The 14,478-nt window shown below is 52.8% G+C and overlaps 1 protein-coding gene across 7 annotated transcripts in view; it reads left to right on the top strand.

Moving 5' to 3' along the window:
• The window catches only part of RARB (retinoic acid receptor beta), a 708,617-nt gene that overhangs the window by 683,497 nt on the left and 10,642 nt on the right, over positions 1-14,478 (top strand). For all 7 annotated transcript variants that reach the window (XM_036886166.2, XM_036886169.2, XM_036886171.2 and 4 more), the window contains one exon: positions 10,591-10,767. In XM_036886166.2, the coding sequence (XP_036742061.1) occupies positions 10,591-10,767 (177 nt within the window). The remainder of the gene's footprint in view (positions 1-10,590; positions 10,768-14,478) is intronic.

Here is a 14,478-nt window from a genome sequence, read left to right as displayed (position 1 = left end):
GCCTGGAATAGCACAGGCATGACCCTGCCCTGGGGAGGGAGTGGCCCCCTTCTGCTCCTAGAGGTCTGCTAGGAGTGGCTTTCACTGAGGTTAGAAATAAAGAGATACAGAGAGGTAGAGAAAGTGGGAACAAAAGGTAGAGGCACCTGTTGGCTGGTGTGGGTGTGCGCATGGAAATGCTGTGAGGTCCTCTCAATTTTTTAAGGTAGTTTTTGCATGTATTGTGTTCATTGGAGTCTGTTCCCAGTGCTTGGCATGTAATGGGCACTCAACAGACATTTGGTGGATGAGTGAGTGAGTGAAGGTAACTAGCATTTTGTTCTGGCTTCTGTAACTGTCTTAGGTTGCTTGCCCAAGATGCTAGTAAACACATTTTTAAAAATCCAAATCTTGCAGCATTGGTGGCATTAGTGGCTAGTGTGCCAGGAAGAGCACAGTGGGAAAGGGCACGCAGATGGAAGGCGGGCCGGTGATGCCAGGGAGAGAAGGGCCGTGAGGCAGCCCGTGGAGCGCGCTCAGCCTTGCATTTGGATGCTGGTGCCACAGCTCGATGTGCCAAACGGGAAGGGTGGCCGGGAGCAGGCCCAGGGGTTCTGCCAGGAGCTCGGGCCTGGGGCATGCTGGGGCAGCTTCTCAGGTGAGCATGGGTGCTGAGGCTGCACAGAGGTAGCATGGAGTGTGAAGGGCGGACACTGGCGGTAGCCCGGACCCCTGGCCAAACCAAAGACCGAGTCAGGAAACAGGAAGAGCTGCGGACAGCACTTGCCAAACCTCACTGGGCTGAAGCGCCTGGCCAGCTTGCGAAGATGCAGGTTCTGGTGCAGCCGCTCGGGGTGGGGCATTTGTAACAGGTTCCCAGGGGGTGTGAGGCTGCTGGTCGGCAGACCATGCTCTCAGCAGCATGAGCCACACTTTGAGCAGCACGACCCTGGACAGCCCAGGACAAGTGTCTTTCCTTTCTTCTTCCTGACCCTAGGGGTCTGGGTGATCCCCAGACACAGGCACACCTCACCCACCGATTTGTGAGGCTGTGACCAACTCTGCCAGGCCCAGAAAGGCTCTTGACTCAGTGGATGAGCCGCCCTTGAGCCCGGGCAGTGCCATCCTCGTCCAGAGCAGACACAGCAGCCCAAGCCTGACACCATAAGGGAGCTCTTGTGTTAACCCAGGAGGTGAAGCAGGCCCAGGAACCGAGAGGTGCCAGGGGTTAATGCCATGTCAAGACCAAGGACAGTAGAACCAGAAGACTGTGGTTTAAATCCTTCTCAACCACCAGTCAGCCATGTGACAGTGTGCAAGTTACTTAACTTCTCTCAGCCTCATTTTTCCCATCTTTAAAATGGGGATAACAAAAAATGGTTAGGAAGATGAAATGAAGCAGTTCATGAAAACCTTCTGTGAAGGGCCCTAGAAATATCTGTACGGCAGTGGTGTGACAGTCCCATTCACTGGTCCTGATCTCCAGGACCTGGTGCCATGCCTGGCTTATCTTGCACCAACGAGAAGCAAAATGATTACTAAGTGGTTCCAGGGAGCACTTTGTGTGTTCCTTAGAGAAATAGTGATTGAGTGTGAATTGTGTTCCAGGCACTGGATTGGGCTAAGTATTAAGTGAGCGGCCAAAGAAATAGGAAAATGAGCTGAGCCTGCTGTGGGAAAGGACAAGAGGAGAAGAGAGCAGGTGCTCCGGGGTGGTGGGATGCTGAGGGAGCGTGGGACCGGAGAACCAAGAGGCCTGGCAGAGTCTCAAATGCCAACTGAAGTATTTGTGTGCTAGCCTGTAAAGAATGGAGAGAAATCAACAGTTTGTGATCAGGTATCTGTGTTGGCATCGTTACCATTACAGCTGATATTTATTGAGCATTGACTGTGTACCAGGGACCATGTGCTCTCAATGTATTAATTCTTTTCCTCTTTACAAGGACTCTGTGATGTGGGTATTGTTGCCTCCATATTGCAGATGAGTAAACTGAAGTAGGATATTATTGTCCCCATGTTACAGATGTGTAAAGGGAGGTGTGGAGGGGCTGAGAACTCTCCCCTTGTCTCATAACCAATGAGTGCGACTTCTTCGTGAACAGTCTGACCCCAGGGATAGCCCTTCTCACCACCACACCATATACAGAATGCATCAAGAGGGTGGTTCACAAGATGAAGTGGAAACAGGAGCCTTTGGGCATCTTGTTAGGAGGGGGCTATTACCCAGGAAGCAGTCAAGCTCCAGAAAAGACACAGTAAGAGAACAATCAAAGTAAGGAGGGCCTCCTGGAAAGGGAAACTTTTGAGCCAGGTCCTGAGGTGAGAGACATAAAACAATCCCTGGGATCATTTTCTACACGTCAGGCATCCCCTGGTCTTCCCCAGGTGGGGGATCGAGTGAGGCCCTGACTCGCCTGCCAACCAGGTGAAATTATGCCTGCTCTAGTCTGGAGGAGGGAAGGCAGACACAGTACGGCTGCTCCCTTCCTAGAACACACACCCTGCTGTGACTTGTCTTCCCCCAGGACCTGGGGCCAGAGAGCGCCTTCGCAGCAATCCCCCGTTAGCCTACACAGCTCCTTCCCACCCAAAAGCCAGCTAGAGCATCTGGCCAGCCCCACGGGGCTTCTACACCTTCTGTCCCCCAGGCCTCCCTCTGAAATCTGATAGCCTCTCATGGCTTCTCATTACTCCTGAGATAGCCTGATTCCATCTGCTTCCAGGCCGCAAGGCTGCTGCCCAGCCTTCCGAGGTGGGGCAGGAGCTGTCCGGGCTGCAGCTCTGCAAGAGGCTGGCCTCAGGCTTCTCTGGCTGCCAGAGCTGCCAGGCTCACGGCTCAAGTGTGGGGTGGGCATTGACACCGCGGGAGAGCCCCCACCCAGCAACAACTAGAAGCAGGCGGTAAATGCCTGGGCTTCCTTGCTCCTGGGGAGGATACCCCTTAGGTCTTCTCTAAGCTGTCTCCCAAAGTCCCCCAACAAGATGGAGGAAAATGCCCACAGGGTGACCTTTCCTGGCCACCTTCCCCATCCCTACTCCCCCTCCAGGAATTCCTGGGGTCTCTGTCCAAATAAGTGGCTTGCATTCAAAGCCTAGTCTCAGTCTGCTTCTGACCCAAGACAGAGGGCTCCCTGAGGGCCTCTAGGGCCCCTTCCTGTTAATCCCTCTTTGGGGACAAGGCACCATCTGTCCTCAGTAGGGCACACAGTCTTCAGCACTTTGCAGGGACTTTCTGCACCTCTTTGGATCAAGCAGGGAAAAATGGAAATACAAGTTTGATCTCCAGAGGATGGGCCTTACCTGCGGACACCTGAATTCTATCCAGATGTACTGTGCCAGCCCGTGGGATCCCAGCTGCTCTGATACAGTCTTTCACCCACTCTCCTCTTTATTTCTACCCTCTGTACACACAGATAGCTCTGATTTTACTGTGAGCAACTTCAAATCCTTTCTGGAAGTAGCAGGAGATGTAAGTAAATAACAGCAGCCACAACACACTCTCTGTAAGCTCTGCGTTCCGAGCCAAGCATATCTTTATCGAGAGCTTTTCGAAGATAGGCAGGTGCTTCCACTGCCGGGAAACTTCCCACCACCTTTGCCAGACTGGGATCCCTGTCAGATGCCTTTGGATAAGTGGGCAGGAGAGGAATTGAAAAGGTAACTAGACCTCTGAAAGAGAACTTCCTTTTCTTCCCTAATCAGGGCAGATGTGGGGCAGACGGTCAGGCCCCAGGAGGCAGCAGGAATGGGTGGGGGAGGCAGAACCATAACGTCCGGCCACCCTCCCCAGCCGGGCCTGGGCAGGGCTCACCTGCAAGCTCTGAGCGAGCCTCTGGGGGAATATTTCTGACCAGAGATCTCCACTCCAAACCAAGGGGAGGTGGCGGCGGGGAGGGGGTGTTCCACGTGGAAAGATGGGAGGCAGGGGAGTGGCTCTTTATAGATGAGCTCTCCAAAGGAGAATAAAGGGGCAAACCAGAGGTCACATGCTAGCTCTGTAACCTGTTTACTCTGCTTCCTTCGGTCGAACTCCGGTGACTCTGTCACCTGGGCTCTAGGGCCTCATAGACCCGGGTTCAGATCTTGCCTCTGCCACTTAGGGGTTGCAAGACCTTAGGATTGCCATTTGAGCCTCAGTTCCCTCACCTGTATGATGGGATTTGAATGCCTACCTCATGGGGTTGCTGGGAAGGTTTCATGAGAAAAATATATCAGAGGGCCTTGCACAGTTTCTGGCAGAGGTGTGCAAAGTGGACAGGTCTGCTCTTGGTCCTGCTAGGAACGCCTTGTCATTTTTTAGAGCCTCAGGCACGGCGTCCAGAGAAGCCAAGCAGTGGGATGGAAATCGCGGCAGTTCAGCTGGCAAGGCCGGGCCTGGGCTGTCTGCTTGGGGCTGTGTTTGCTCCTGCGTCCCACGGCTCTGCCGCACGTGGGCTGTTCATCACCCTGCAGAACTTGGTGGGACATAAGCTGCCCGCCGAGGGGCTCGTGAAGTTGAGCTAGGGAGATTTAAGGGGCTCTTAATCTACTCAGAAAAATGACCACCAGCAGAATCATTAAACAAGCAAAAGACTTTCCAGGAGACGAGTGCTTTAAGAAAGAAAGGATATTATGAGCAGTTCTGGCCATTTGTGGACTTGGCTTGCATTTTAGAGAACTAGCCCTGGAATCAGCCAGTGAATCAGAAACTGACACTCAGGAGATCAGCCTCCCAGGGAAGATGCACCTGCTGGGGTAAAAGATCAGGGGGTCAGGAGGCCTGGGTTCTAATCCTCACTGTGCCCCCTCCCAGTTTTCTGACCTTGAACCAGCTCTTACCTTCTGGGAGCCTATTTCTTGCCAGTAAAGACACCTGCCCTGGCCGTATCGCCTAGACCATTCTTTCATTTTCCCACACACATTCACTGTCTATCTTCTGCATTAGTTCCCTGGGGCTGCTATGACCAAAGACCACAAACTGGGTGGCTTAAAGCAATAGAAATGTATTGCCTCTCAGTTCGGGGAGCCAGAAGTCTACAATCAAGGTGTCAGCAGAGCCACACGCCCTCTCGGATGGCTCTAGGGAAGAATCCTTCCTTGCTTCTCTTAGTTTCTGATGTCAAAGTCAATTTTAGGCGGTCCCTGGCTTGTAGATGCTTTACTTCCCCTCTCTGCCCGTGGTCATCTTGTTCCCATGTGTCTTCATATCATCTTCCCTCTGTGCATGTGTCTCTCTGTCCGAATGCCCCCTTTGTACAAGGGCAGCCATCGTGTTGGATTAAGGTGGTGGTACCTACCAAGAGAGGGTGTAGGGAGAATGGAAGGGACCTCATCCCAAAGCTCTTAGAACAGTGCTGCCACAGCAAGCCCAAGAAGGTTCTGTAAGAAACACACAGAATGGAGAAGGAGAATGTGGATGATGGGAACTCTGCAGGCAGAACTTAAAACAGCATCAACCTCTTGGAATGGTCAAAAAGCAAAGACCTTGAGCCCAGGAAGAAGGTCACCTTAGCGGATGTGCCCAAATTCCCAGGGACCCTTAACTCTATTCCTTTGAAGGATTTTGTGGTTCCTTCTTGGCTAGAAAGGAGCAGCAGGCAGGCCTGATGAAGCTCCACTAGTGCCCAGGAGCAGCCACAAGTGGGAATTAAAGACACCTCCACTTGGGGTCTCGTTCTGAAAGAAAGTCCAGTCATAAAAGCAGTTCCTGGCGGCTGAGCACCAGGCCACCAGAAGAAAAGGATCCATTTATGAGACAAAAATGGCAGTTTAACTGGGTTTCATAATGGGGTTGAGTTCCTTCCTGCTCGAGGTGGGCTAGGTGGCGGCCCCTTGGGAGCAGGCATGCAGCAGCACCGTGGGAGGTGGGCCTGCAGGGGGGTGTCCAGCTGGGGGTGGGGGCAGGGGTTTGCGGCAGGCCTGCCTCTTCCCGTTTTGGCTTCAGCTGCGAGGGCCCTGTTGCCTACCCCCTTCCCCCTGGAACGCCTTCCTGCCCACCCAAACAGCCATTTGCTGCAGCCCAGAGATAATATACAAGCCATTTTAAACCTCATGCCTATGAATTCAGCAACCAGTATAATAAAACACCAGGTTATTTTGTGTTTTATTAACTGCCTCTTCCCTTCAGTTTGCATAATAGTGAGTTAGATTTACATGCCATTAAGACGGCTGTGCATTATTTTTAATAGAAGGTAAGACAGGCTTCTCTCCCTCAGCCCAGAGCGTGATAAAGTAACCTCATACGGGGCTGATGAAGATTTCGTTCACACTCGCTGGCTTGTGGCGATGGCTTTTTTTCCAGATGGATACTCTATTGTAAAATGATTTCCCACCGTAAGCTCGCTTCTCTGTCCCTCTCTTCCATGTCATCTTCCTACGAACTGGATAAACTGCCTATTAAATTTAATTACAGCCCAAATGGCCGCACATCTTGATCTTCAGCTCCCCCGAGTGTACTGCATCCCACCAAGGTCCTTGAGGAAGGAATAAATAAATCCGAGGCTGCATGCCTACTCTCTGCGAGGAGTGTTGTGGCAGGCGGCACTAGCGTCCGCCTCTCCTAGGGCTCCTGTGGCACCTCCCATGCAAGCTCCTCCTTCGGGCTTTCTCACCAACATTAGAAAAAGCTAGTTTTCTTGGCTCTGCGGGTGGATTTCCACTGAGGTGGGGAGCTGAAGCTGTTGGTCTGGGGCGCATGGTGCCCTTCACAGAACTCTGTAGTTTGTTAGAGGCCTCAGCGCCCGGCCTGGGGAGCCTCGCCCTCTGTTGGATGGTTCCCTTCTGCCCCTGGAGGCAGCAGAGGCCTCGCGAGCAGGCCTAGCCACAGCCCGGGAGAGCTTCGGCCTCCGAGTGTGAGCTGTTCTGACACATTTTAAGCCAGCAAGGACTTGTGGGAACTCCATTCACTCGTTGATTCACTTAACATATGTTTATTGAGCCCATGCTTGTGCCAGGCCCTGCTCTGGACACTGATGATGCAGCAGCGAAAGGTGAGACAAGAGCTCCCTATAAAGAAGTAAACAATAGAGGCCAAGAGAGACAGTGCTGTAAACACAAGGCAGCAGGATAGGGCTGCGGGAGAGTGTCCGCAGGGTGGGGGGTGCGGGTACTATAATCTCAATTAGGAAGCACGGAGGGCTCAAGAGAAGGTGACATTCAATCACAGAAGGCAGGAAGGTGGGGGGTGCATCTTGCAGATATCTGGGAGAAGGGCAATCCAGGTGGAGGGCGCCGCCAATGCAGACCCCGAGGCCAGAGCATGCCCACATGTGCAGGGGTAGCCAGGAGGCCCATGGCGCTGGGGTGGAGTGAGCAGGAGGGCGAGTGGCAGTTCACGAGGTCAGACGGCAGCGGCCAGATCTGGGAGGGCCTTGCTGGCCACTGAGAAGACTTTGGCTTTCAGTCTGCGTCAGATGAGGAATCACTGGTGTTTCCTGCAGCAGTGACTTGCTCTGACTTGTGTTTTGAAAGGATTGCGTTATTCCTTAGGTGTGACTAGACTGTAAGGAGGCCAGGGCGGAGTGAGGGAGGCTGGTGAGGAGGCTGTTGCGGGGATCCACGCAGGAGGTGATGGTGGCTCAGACCAGGATGGTAGCAGCAGAGGTGGGGCATCTTCTCTAAGTGTGGACAGTTCTTCTGGGCAGAATCTGAAACTCCCAGACCGAAACCATCTTAGGCTATAACCACACATTCGTCGGAATTTTTCCTGTCCCAGGTTATAGGAACCCAAACTCAAATCAACTTAGATTTTTTTTTTTTAAGCCCTCGTGTGGATCAGGTGTGGTGGACCCGGCAGCGAGCACCTTCAGAGCTGGCCCGCTCTTCCCCTGCCCTCACGTCGTGCACCTCGGCTTTCCTCTGAGCTGGCCTCGTTTTCAGGGAGGCCTCCACCGGGTGGTAAAGCCCCGTGTAACCCGCGCTCACAGGGAGCTTCGCGTCCCCAACTGTTCCAGCCACACTCTGAGAACTGAGCTTCAGCGGCCTGCTCTGCGTCACCTGCCCTCTTCCGAACCAGTCCCTGCAGGCAGCAGGAGGGGCTCTCTGACCGGCAGGCCAGAGTGGGATGGAGGGAGCCCTGGAGGGAGGGAGGCAGCCCCACCCAAAGCCCAGGGCGGAAGGAGGGTAGGAGCGGACCCAAGGACTGCGGGGGCTGGACAGCGGGAGGCGAATCCCCCGGATGGCCTGCAACCCCATTCACCCCGGAGATGCTGCTCTGGACAGTACAGAAGGGAAACAAGGCCAAAAATTGGAGTGCGGTCCTCACTGACTACACGAGGAAATCTAGGTTGAGGCTTGTGTCAGGCAGCAGTGGGGGGGCCAGTAAGGGGACTTCGCTGGCCATGTTGCCTCTGCACCTGTGGCTGGCGGAGAAGGCAGGCAGCGCCGAGAGCGGGGTGGGGGTGCTGAGGAAGGGGCCACACCAGGCACCAGGGTTTGCTTCCTGTCCTCTGGAATCCTACCTTCATGTTCCCGGCAGTCCTTGAGGGCAGGTCGTATGGACCCCTCTTCACAGGTGGGGAGACTGAGGCACAAGGAAGGGCACTGCCTGGGGGAGCACACCTGTCAGGTCTGCTAGGGCTCGGTAGGCCAGACAGAGCTGGGATCCACGTCCGGCGCCGCCCCCGCCCCACGCCCCCAGCACGTCACCCCCTCTCTGAGGGGAGCTTCCCCCGCCCTACAGTGAAGCTCGCGGCCGCCTGTCCCTGGGCGCTGTGGGCCTCGGCCGAGGTGCGGTGTGGCGCATGGCAGGGGCCCGCGTGGTGAGGCTCGGGCAGCAGCCGGCGCCGCCCCTCGTCTGGGCTGTTCCGCTGCTACACGCCTGCCCCGGGCTGCCTGCAGGGGTCCGCACCTCCTCTGGAAACAGGGGGGAAGGTCCCCAAGTGGAGCGGAGAGCTGTACGAGCGGAGGACCCCAGCCGGGAGGTGGCCGTTTGAGAGGAAGGAGTCCCCTCAGTTTCCTCTGTGGCAATCAAAAGACAAGGCATCGTGCGGGAACGTGGGTCTGGGGTTCCTGCGTGGGAGCCACCGAGGGACTAGAGGGCCAGGGGCGCCCTGTGCGGCTGCAGCAGCTGCGCGGGGCGCGGAGCCCGGCCGGCCCGGGTCGCTGAGGACCGCGGGAGAGTAGAACTTCATCGTTGAAGCATTTCGTTTTTCCTCTTGTTTATCGACACTACTATTCATCTTTAATTTTTATTATGAAAAGTTAATAGTAATAACTTTATTAAAATAGGAAAGTGGAGAAATAGAGTAATAGGAAAGCAGAGAGACTAGAACAATGACCGCTGTGATCACTGCACAGCCAGCCCAGGTTTCATCGTCCATCCACACTCTTACCATCACAAGTAATTTGGAAGTAAATTACAAACACCTTATTTTGCCTGGAAATATTCTAACAGGCGTTCTAAGTGATAGAAACTCTGGCAAACATGCTTAACAGCAGGGCTGTCATTATTCCTCCTGAAACCAGGTTAAATCTCACACACCTTAATAGCTCTGATCTCCCATATTGGTATGGATGTCACAATTTCTTTATTTATTTGAATCCAATCAAAATTCAGATAAGGTCTACACCTAGGAATTGGTTCATAAGTCTCCTAAAACCCAATTTTTTCCCCCAAGTCAAATTTATTGGGGTATAGTTTACATAATATAAAACTTATCTTTTTTAAAGATAAGTTTGATAAATTCGGCAGAAGTATAGTTAGGTAACCACCACCCCAGTTAAGACGTAGGACATTTCTGTCACTTCCAAAAGTCCCCTCATGTGCCTCCGTGGCACACTGTCCCCACCCCAGCCCCTGGAAACCACTGATTGGTTCTCTGTCACTGCAGTTTTGACGTTACCTGAACACCCTGTAAGTGGAGCCATCCTGTATATAGGCTTTTGTGTCTTCTTCCCCTTGGCATAATGCTTTGGTGGCCCATCCACGTGGCAGGAGGTTCCAGTGTTTACTTGGTGCCTGCTGATGAGTGTTCCATTGCATGATTGTGTCACAGGTTAGCGTTCATTGGCTAATGAGCACCTGGGTTGAGTGGCTTTTAATCTGTAGGTTTCTCTGTCCATTTCCCTCCCCCCTTGCAGTGTATCTGTTGAACAAAAGGAACTGCTCAGTTGGTTTTCTGAGGTCTCCCCGAATCTGGATGCTCACAGTCACATCCCCCATGGTGTCATTTGTTGTGTTCCTCTGTCTCCTGGATTTCCTTCAGTCTGATCTAGAGGCTCGCTCTGATTCTGATTTGACCATTTCATAGGTGATGGTGTGTTTCCATCAGGACACTCACATGACAGGTTGCCTCTTTTTAAGATAATAGCAACCACTGCAGGGCAGTGCCTCAAGCTGTTTATTCATCAGGGTTATAAAATGATATCATTCATTCATTCATTCATTCATTTATTAGCTGGAATAATTGCATAAAGAGCAAGTCCCCTCATCTGCTACTTGATTATCCAGTGGACCAAAGATAAAACTGAGCATTTTTAAAAGATGAATCTAAGCTAAAAACTCAACTATCCCACCAGGAAGCTCTCTGGTCACAACTAAGGTCAGAGCATTAATAGGAAGCATGTTGAATTCTCTGCCTTCTGTTGGGCTTCCCAGAAACTACCTCTGACAGTGCTTTTTCTCCCTCTTAGAATTCCAGTGCTGACCATCGAGTCCGACTGGACCTGGGGCTCTGGGACAAATTCAGTGAACTGGCCACCAAGTGCATTATTAAGATCGTAGAGTTTGCTAAACGTCTGCCAGGCTTCACCAGCTTGACCATCGCGGACCAAATCACCCTGCTGAAGGCCGCCTGCCTGGACATCCTGGTACGTGCCTTTCTGAACTCTCAGTGGGGGAGGCTGGGCAGGGTAGGAGGGGACTGATGCTTTGAAGACCTCTTGAGGCTTGGGTGTCCCCAGCCTCTCTTTCTGCCTTTGCACACTGAGTCTCACCCTCTGCCTGAGTCCCAGTTTGATTGCCAAAGGCTGAGAGACACCCCCCCCTGGGGTTGACAAAAACCTTCCTACCCTCTCTACCCTCTACATGACTTTGGGAAAGAGCCCGGCCAGTGTCAGTCACAGGCTCTCTCCCACAGCCACTTCCTCAAGCCTGCCCTGAAGGTCTGTGAAAGGCCACCAGGATTCTCCAGGCTAAACCCAGCAGGGGGCTCATAGTGCTCTAGTTGCACCCCCTGATCTTGCACCACCTCTGTTGGTGGCCTTGGGAAGATCCCTTCCCTCTATGGGTCTGTTTCCCCAACTGTGCAAAAGGGATCCCTCTGCCCCCTGCTACTTTCACCCTGTGGCTTCTAGGGCCCTAGAGGGGATAAGGATGCTGTCACACCCCATCCTCTACAGGTCTCTGCTTGCCCACCCATTCTGTTCCTGGTGGTCCTGTTCACAAGTGGTTTGGGCCAGTCTGACTGGGACAGTTGCCTTGGACAGGGAGTCAGCTCCTGTCAGAGGTGGCAGGGATGTGTCCTGCCTGGGAGAGTGTATGGTGATGGGCCTCTGGGGGAAGTGGGAGGGGAGGATGCCTCCAGGGATACATAAGAAAATAGGGGTAGTAAAATCAGCTTTTGAGGTGCTTTAATGGCATAGGTTTTAATTTTTATTATATCTTCCATAGCTTTGGGTATAAATAATTCTATAAGCAAATACAGTTATTCACTGTAATTAAATACATACAATCCTGCTCAGGGGAAGAGAGGACCCCAGATGGGGCAATTGTTCAGGATGTGAATATTTATGTGTCTCTCCCCTTAATCGTTAGATCTTTAGAGGAATGGTAATAGTTACTCAGTACCCGACAGGTGCCAGGGATCCTTGGAGCATATATAGTATATTTCCTTCTTATAAAATCAGAAGGTCTGAGGTGAACCTAGGAACTGTCAGAAAAAAAATGAAGCATCAGAGCAGCATGAATCTGTCATGTACCCACACCCTGCAGAGTCTGCAAACCTCAGCTCACTGAGCCTCACACAGTTCAGTGAGCCTGGGGATGGAGACTCAGCCCATTTACAGATAAGGAGCTGGAGATGAGGTGGCTCACCCAAGTCAGGTGAATGCTGAAGCTGCAACTCAAGACCCAAATCTTTCAACTGCAAACCCTTGAGAGGAAGTGCAGACATGAAAGATTAGAAGCATAAGTAGGGGTGTTTAGAGATGTGACACAGTGAGAAAATAGCCAGGTCTCCAGAGATTATAATAGAGGCAGATTGGACAGATCAATAATTATCTTAATAAAGACCTAGTAGAATAATTAATACATGTAAAGGCTTTCCTCACAAGAGCTTAAAGTATAGTGCTCAGTAAAATTCCACCTAAGCCTCAGAACACCCCTAAGGTATTAGCAGAGACTGGAGTGATCACCACATGCTGGGAAGTGCACCAAAGGCCTAGAGTAGCTGAGTGATCTGTGAGGTGGCACACGGGTCTATACCAGGAAACACTGTGGAATCCTAACCCCCTGTATCACACGGACACCCAGCAGGGCCTGGAGCCTTCCCAATGCTCAGGCTCTGATTATGGCTCTCTGCTTCTTAGTCCTTTTGTCTAGCTGCCAGGTGATGACAGTTCGTGATTCCCTCAGCTCCAGCCCTTTGGGAAACATGAAATGAGGGAAACTTTGAGACGCTCCAGGGAAGTGTCTTATTTTGTTGCCACATGCTTTCTCACTGGGTGCTTAGATGTCCCTTAAAGCCCCCCTCCAACATCCAGCAGCCATCTTCCCACATCTCACTTCTAGACTGAAGCCTACTGCACTCCTCCCATGTGCCCGTGGATCCAGGAATCAGCCCTTAGCCCCTCAGTGGAGTCACATAGAACAGGAACCCACTTGTGACCTTGGCCAAGTTACTGAACCTTTCCAAGCCTCAGTTTACCTGAGGCTTGTATAAAATAGGAATATAACTCAATAAGACATTAACTAAAGTAAGGCATTAAGTAAAGTAATCCCTTAAGGAGCTCAAAGACTGTCATGACTGTAAGCATGGACCATGTGGTAGGTGCACAGTACTGGGGGAAGCGGGGGCAGAGCTGGCATGAGCATGGGGGCAGTGGCAGCCCTGTGGCAGGAGGCTGCAGACTCTTTCGGCTGCTTCTGCCTGGCCTCATGGGGGTGGGCAGTGGGGGTGGGATGCAATAGGCAGTGGAGGATAAAGCCCTACCAGGGAAAGGACAGGGACCTCCAGTCATAGGAAATGAAGCAGAAGGAATATTTACTTGGCCCCAGACAAGCACTCATTTCCAAGAATTTGTAGCATAGGCAATTAATCACAAGATCCTGAAAAATGCACAACTTCAAAGAGCATTTTTTGGACAAGACTATCAACTGGCCGAGCTATGTAGAAGAATCTTCTTGTCTAAGCCATTGATGTATGGATAGAGTGAAGCAGAGAGGCCAGAAGGATGGCCAGACACACTGGCTGAGGTTTCTTGGCCCCTAGAGAGGAAAGCAGCGGTTGTCACAAGGGTAACCTGCCCTGACCTAGTACCACCTGCCCGCAGCTGGCAGTGCGTCGTCTCGGTGTGTGGTCTCCTGATGAGGCAGGTTGGCACTGTGCTGGGAAGACATGGTCAGGCCAGAGGGGACCCAGTAGAGGACTCCAAAGGCCCTGGGGCTGCAGAGGCCCTGGGGTGGTCCTGGGATGGGGAGGCCTAGGGTGGGGAGGCCTGGTGGCTGAGGACAGTGGGGAACGGAGCTGCCCAGGGAGTGGGGTGGAGCCCCTGGATCCACGAGGAGGTGGGGATGAGATCAGGAGCAGATTTCCCAGCTGATGTCTCTGGGCTTCGCCCAGCGGTGTGCCTTGGTCTGGCTTTTGTTTTAAACACGCTCTCTGCTCCTCATGCAGCATGGATAAATATTGCTTGGAGGAAGAAATCCCTCACATGTTTATTGGGTACTTGCCATGTGCCAGATGGTGGAGAGGAGAGACGAGTCCTGGCCTGCCCGGAATTTGCAGCTCTGCCCTGCAGCCTGCTGGGCGCGCTCCCACCTCCAGCAGGGAACATGGCTCCCTGCTCCCTGTCAGCTGCCCCAGCTGTGCATAGGAGTTACCAGGTGGGCTCTGAAGCCAGCTTGCCTCGGTTCAGAATCCGGCTCTGTTTCTTCCTGGCTATGAGCTGGGTGACACTGGGAAAATGGCTTCTCTTTCCTGAGCCTCAGGTTCCTCATCCTGAAGATAACAGTGACAGTAGACGCTTCCTTTCGGGTCTGCAGAGAGGAAGCGAGCGGCACATCCCGGGCTCGGACGGTGTTTGGCACATTGGGCCTTGCTCGTGTCACATGCTGTTACGGCCAAGCCTCACCGCCCTCTCCAGAGGATTCTGTTATCATCCCCATTTTGCAGATGAGGAAGCCAGGGCCCAGGTGGAAGCCAGAGGCCCATAGGGCTCGCCCGGGGGTTCCTTTTACCTAGAATTCCCACTCTATCCCTCTCACCCCCTTTCTTCTCAGCCGATTCCTCATCTCAGCTCCAGTGCCACCTGCTCAGAAGTCTCCTGACCAGCCACTCAGTTCTTGCCCCCTCCTCACTG

Source organism: Manis pentadactyla, chromosome 14, assembly GCF_030020395.1.
Source record: "Manis pentadactyla isolate mManPen7 chromosome 14, mManPen7.hap1, whole genome shotgun sequence".
Lineage (NCBI taxonomy): Eukaryota > Metazoa > Chordata > Mammalia > Pholidota > Manidae > Manis > Manis pentadactyla.
Note: the sequence above shows the minus strand (reverse complement) of the source record. Positions and strands in the feature narration are given on the sequence as shown.